Source organism: Cucurbita maxima, unplaced genomic scaffold (assembly GCF_002738345.1).
Source record: "Cucurbita maxima cultivar Rimu unplaced genomic scaffold, Cmax_1.0 Cma_Scf00026, whole genome shotgun sequence".
Lineage (NCBI taxonomy): Eukaryota > Viridiplantae > Streptophyta > Magnoliopsida > Cucurbitales > Cucurbitaceae > Cucurbita > Cucurbita maxima.
Genome location: NW_019272042.1, coordinates 3,175,847 through 3,181,316, shown reverse-complemented (window position 1 = coordinate 3,181,316; position 5,470 = coordinate 3,175,847). Strand labels below are relative to the sequence as shown.

General features: G+C 45.6%; 1 protein-coding gene across 1 annotated transcript; it reads right to left on the bottom strand.

Moving 5' to 3' along the window:
* Window positions 1–1,515: 1,515 nt before the first annotated feature.
* On the bottom strand, window positions 1,516–2,701 carry LOC111498898. Its single transcript, XM_023150252.1, has 3 exons — window positions 2,346–2,701; window positions 1,871–2,280; window positions 1,516–1,778 (listed from the first exon to the last, which is right to left on the bottom strand). Exons 1-3 carry the CDS (start codon window positions 2,699–2,701, stop codon window positions 1,516–1,518), a joined length of 1,029 nt encoding a protein of 342 aa, XP_023006020.1.
* Window positions 2,702–5,470: the final 2,769 nt, after the last annotated feature.

The following is a 5,470-nucleotide window of genomic DNA, read 5'->3' as shown; positions in this document are numbered from 1 at the left end:
CTTTTGCTTGTATCCCTTCACAACAAGTCACACTTTTGTATCGCTCAATCTCACCTTGAGCCTTCATCTTTTTCTTGAATACCCACTTCACACCTATGGGCTGACTTCCTTCCGGTAATTATGGCATTTCCCATGTGTTGTTGCGATGGATAGTTTTAATCTCCTCATCCCTAGCAGTTTGCCACTTCGTGTCTCGCACCGCCTCTTCAAAGCTGATATTTTCAACATCTGCTAGAAGACATAAAAGGTGTACCTCATCTGTTGAGTCATACCAATCTCGCAAACTTCGCATTTTGGGTTGTCGTGGTTCATCTTCATCATCGAAAATTTATGTGTCTGTTGGTGACTTGTTGGTGCAGCGACTGAGGGTTCTCCAACTTCGATATTGACTTCCGTCGAATTGTTCCAGTCTTATTCGCTTGCTTCATTTACTCGCACATCGCGACTCACTATCACCATCTTGCTAATCGGGTCAAGTAGTTTGTATCCTTTTGTCTTCTCATCATATCCAATAAAGATATATCTTTTGCTTTTGTCTTCGAGCTTCGTTCTTTATTGGTCCAGTATGTGAGCACAAGCCACATTACTGAACACCTTGAGATGAGAAATTGTAGGCTTTTGTCCGCTCCAAGCCTCTTGTGGTGTTTGATCATCTAACTTTGCATGTGGACATCGATTCTGTACGTAGATGGCGCATTGCACGGCTTCTGCCCAAAATTCCTTCGGCCTCCTTTTGCTCTTAAGCATTGAGCGAACCATGTCAAGAATGGTCTGGTTCTTTCTCTCGGCCACACCATTTTGCTGAGAAGTGTATGGTGTGGTTAGAAATCTCCTTATGCCTTGCTCCTCGCAATACTCCATGAAAGCCGTCGAAGTATACTCGCCACCTTTACCGGATCATACAGCTTTGATGTGTCTACCAGTTTCCTTCTCCACCATTACTTTGAACTTTTTAAATACCTCGAATGCCTTGAATTTTCCTTTCAGAAAGTAAGCCCAAGTTTTCAGTGATTAATCATTGAAAAATGAAATAAAATACCTCTTTTTGCTGAAGAACTCGGGATTAATTAGTCCACATATATATGTATAGATCAACTCGAGAAGTTGTTTCGCCTAAAATTCAGCCTTCTTTTGAATTGAGGTTCTCGCATGCTTGCTGAGCACACATTCTTCACAAAATTTTCCTTCAAAATCCATGTTTGGTAGCCCATGTACCATATTCTTCTTCGCTAATTTCTTTAGGCCGCCATAATGTAGGTGACCAAAGCGGAGATGCTAGAGTGATGCCTTGTCTTCTAAATCGACTCTCAAATACTTTTCTCGTATGCTTCTTAAGTTCAATTTGTACATTCGATTTTTTCCTATCTTAACTTGAGTAACCAAATGCTCTTTCTTATCCTTCAGGTGTAGCAGACAGTCCTTAGGAAATTGAGTAACCTTTCTCTGTGAGTTGCCCCATACTCAATATGTTGGTCTTGAGGTCTGGTACGTAATAGACATCTTGGATTGACCCCATCACACCATCCTTTTGCAAGAAGCGTATCGTACCTCCACCTTCAACGCATCTCCAAATGACAAATGACCATCTTCAATCTTTTGCATTTCTTTGAATAGGAGCTCGCGACCATACATATGGTTGCTTGCTCCTGAGTCGAGGTACCACAGAGTGTCGTTATTGATGTTTTCTTCATCTTGAGCCATCAAGAGAAGACCTTCATCTGTTACGTCTTCCACGGCTATATTGGTTGTTCCTTCCACCCTTTTTTCGGCTCGACATGCTTTTGCAACGTGCCCCATTCAACCACAATTATAACATTTTTCGGAGTTACAATCATTCGCATAATGACCATATTTTTTATATTTATAGCACTGAATGTTTGATCGGCGTCTTCTTCCTCGACTGCGTCCTCTTCCATGCTAATTAGCTTGGCTCGATAGTCTCTTCTCATTATAGATTTTTTCATAACTGTTACCTTGACCACCTCGACCATTCCCGTGACTTCCACAACCTCTACCTCAAAAATTTTTAGAGTAGAGTGCTTTTCATCCTTTATTGATGCCTTCGTCTGAAGCGCTTGATTGAGTGGCTCCTCCTTTTTCTTGCGTTGCTCGTGTGCCTCGAGAGAACCGGCAAGCTCATCAACTGTGAACTTTGTCAGGTCCTTTGACTCTTCTATGCACATACGACATTCTCGAAGTTGTCTGTTAACGACCTCAAGATTTTCTCCACAACCCGTGTCTCGGGTAACATTTCTCCGTTTTGATTTAGCTGATTTGCCACTGTTTGTACACGTGTGAAGTAGTCAAATACATTTTTTGACTCCTTCATCTTCATGCTCACCAACTCGCCATGCAGAGTTTGGAGACGCACCTGCTTGACTCGATCGGTTCCTTTGAACACATTTTCTAGAGTGTCCGCCGTTTCTTTTGAAGTAGTTGCCCTTTCAATCTTCTCAAAGCCTGACTCTTCAATAGCCCAGAACAGCATGTATAATGTTGCCTTATCCTTTGACCGTAATTCTTTTAGCTCCTTTCTTTGCGCCGCCGTATAACCCGTGGTATTCTTCGGTTCTTCGAAACCTTCTTCGACCACCTCCCATGCGTCTTGCAAACCGAGAAGAGCTTTCATTTGGATGCTCCAATTCTCGTAGTTCGTCTCCGTCAATCGTGGTAGTGGTATTTGTCCCATTATGTTCTCCATCGTCTATGATACCAATTTGTTGAAATAAAATTCGCTCTGATACCAATTTGTAGAAAATAACAATCCGCTCTTATTCCAATTTGTAGAAATAAATGCTCGCTCTAAAACTAACTTGTTAAAATAACACTCACAAGGCTGTGAAGGAGATGTGGAGAGGGGAGAGACAAGTAGACAAAGAAATTCTGAAAAACCCTTTTCTATTAGACTTTGTTAGCTCTTGCTTTTCTCTTGCTCTTTTTTATCTGCTTTTTACAATTGAAAACCTATTAATTTATAGGTTTTCTAAAACCTAAAAATGGCCATAACTATCACAGTTTTCTTCCCATAAACTACTCCTTTCCTAAAATAAGTATGCCTTTTTTTTCTCTCTCATTTAAGTTTATTTCCAACAAAGACGGGTCTTGTGCTTCACAACTTCTCCGTCTTCGTTACGCTTCATTTTAAACACCTATTTGAGCCCTATGGCTCAGTGTCCCGACAGCATATCCTCCAAACTCCACGTTTTGTTCTCATTGATGGATGTCATCTCTTCCTGCATTGCCTTCAGCGAATACGGGTTATTCTCTGCTTCGGCGAAAGAGTTCGATTCATCCGCACTGATGCCATGCAGTTCGCCACATCTTCTTCGAGCTCGTGCTCCGCCAATCCCGGTGGCTCACCTCCTCCTAGTAGATCATCAATCCTCTGGTACCTAGCCGCCAAACCATCATCGTGATCGGCATCCAGCATCGAACCTACAGTACGTAATGCTGCAAACTCCACTAGTTCAAGGGGCATAGTAGGAGTTGAGGTCGGTGTTGGCGTAGGCGTGTCGGGTGTAGCTGCTGGCAGTGGTGACAGTGCCCCATGCTGCTCTCCTCCTTCTATTGGATCAGTGATGAGGTACTTCACCGTAAATTTTTCTGGGGTCTGGACCGCCTCGCAACATCATTCTACTGCCAAAAGGTGTTTTCGTCGAAGACAACGTTGAGTGACACATGAGCTCGTTCCCCTGCAGAATCATAGAGCCTGCATGCCTTATTCCCATGTTCATAGCCGATGAAGACGACCTTAAGCCTCCTAAGATCGAGCTTGGCGATGTGGGGATGCGTGATCTTCATGTATGCGACGCAGCTAAACACTCGGAGATGATGTACCGCAGGCTTCTTATTGTACCAGACCTCGTGTGATGTCTTCCCGTCGAGACATCACATTGGCGACCAGTTGAGGAGGTAGATGGCCGTCATGACTACCTCTCCTCAAAACCTATCGGGCATCCCGATCATCATCAGTAGTGATCTTGCCATCCTGATGATGGTTTGATTTTGGCGCTCCACCACTGCGTTCTACTAGGGGACACCGCTAGGTGTTGCTGCATGACGAGCTCATCACAGTACTTGCCAGAACTCACCGAGGTGAATTCTCTACCTCGGTCCATGCGCAGCACTCACATCTTCTTCTCGAATTTGACATCCGTGCGCACTTAAATTTGCTTAATCGCCTCTACCACCTTACTCTTCACTTGCAGTAGAATCAGCCACATGAAGCGGCTCATGTCATCAACTAGCAGGAGGAAGAGAGTCATGCCCCCTGGGGACGCCAGCTTAATAGGCCCGTAAAATTGCCGTGTACGAGCTCCAACAGCTCACCGACGCAGTAGGATGTCTGAGACGAAAAAGGGGTGCGCTTCTGCTTGCCGATGAGACACCCGCACACAGCCTGTTCACGCCTTCGATTACCGGTAAACCATACACCATCTGCTCCTTCTGTAGTTTTTGTAGAGTAGAAAAACTCAAGTGCCCGTACCTTGTGTGCCACCTCCAAGCTGCTTCTTCGGTACTGGCCGAGAGGCTGACCGGCAGTTCTATCTTCAGCCCCAAGATGTAGAGGCGGTTCGCCGTGAGGAGTCGTCGTCGATCATCCCAGATCTTGAGCAACCCGCGCTCGATGGAAATGTGGCAGCCGGCCTCATCGAGCTGACCCAGGCTCACAAGGTTTTAGCCTTGAGCCTCGGGATCAAGTAGATGTCGATCAGCTTGTGGTGCTTGCCTCCCTTGCAGACAAACAGGATGATGTCGCGCCCTTCGATTTTGACGATAGAGCCGTCACGAAACTTCACTGTTCCACAAATCCCCCAGTCGAGCTCAAAAAATGCAGACCTGGCCACAGTCATGTGGTTTGTTCCCCCTATGTTGAGGACCCATCGCCGGTGCTCGTGCTGCTTGCCTTTTCGCCGATCTGAGCGAACACTCGCTCTTCCTTCAACTGAATACGCTCCCCAATCGATGCCTTGGGTACGCCACTAGAGCTCTTCTTCAGAACCTATTGAACCCTCATCAATGAAGCTCACTAGAGCAGCGCCGCCGTCGGCTGCTTCTGTGGATTTGGAATCGAAATTGGGGAAGACACTGCTTCTTGCCACCTTTGCCGCCGGAGGACTCGTTGCTCTCGTCAGAGTTGTCACGGAACTTCAGGCATGCAAGTCATTCCTCTGAAGTAGGAGAAGACAACCCTACTTGGGTTGTCGACAGCTGAAGCGACATTCTTCTTTCTTTGCTCGACGAAATCCATCCTTGAAGCGGATCTCCAAGAACTCCTTCCGCAAATGCTCGATGTTGGACTCTCTCACTCGCTGCACACCAACCCGATAGGATTTGATCCCCTCTTAGGCTGATTGCATGGTACGCTTGGTGGAGAGAGACACCAGCACCTCCTGTAGGTTAACGCGCATAAACAAAGCCTACTCGAAGTGTCAATTTTTGTGCTTTGATGCATTTTCTTCTAACTCAT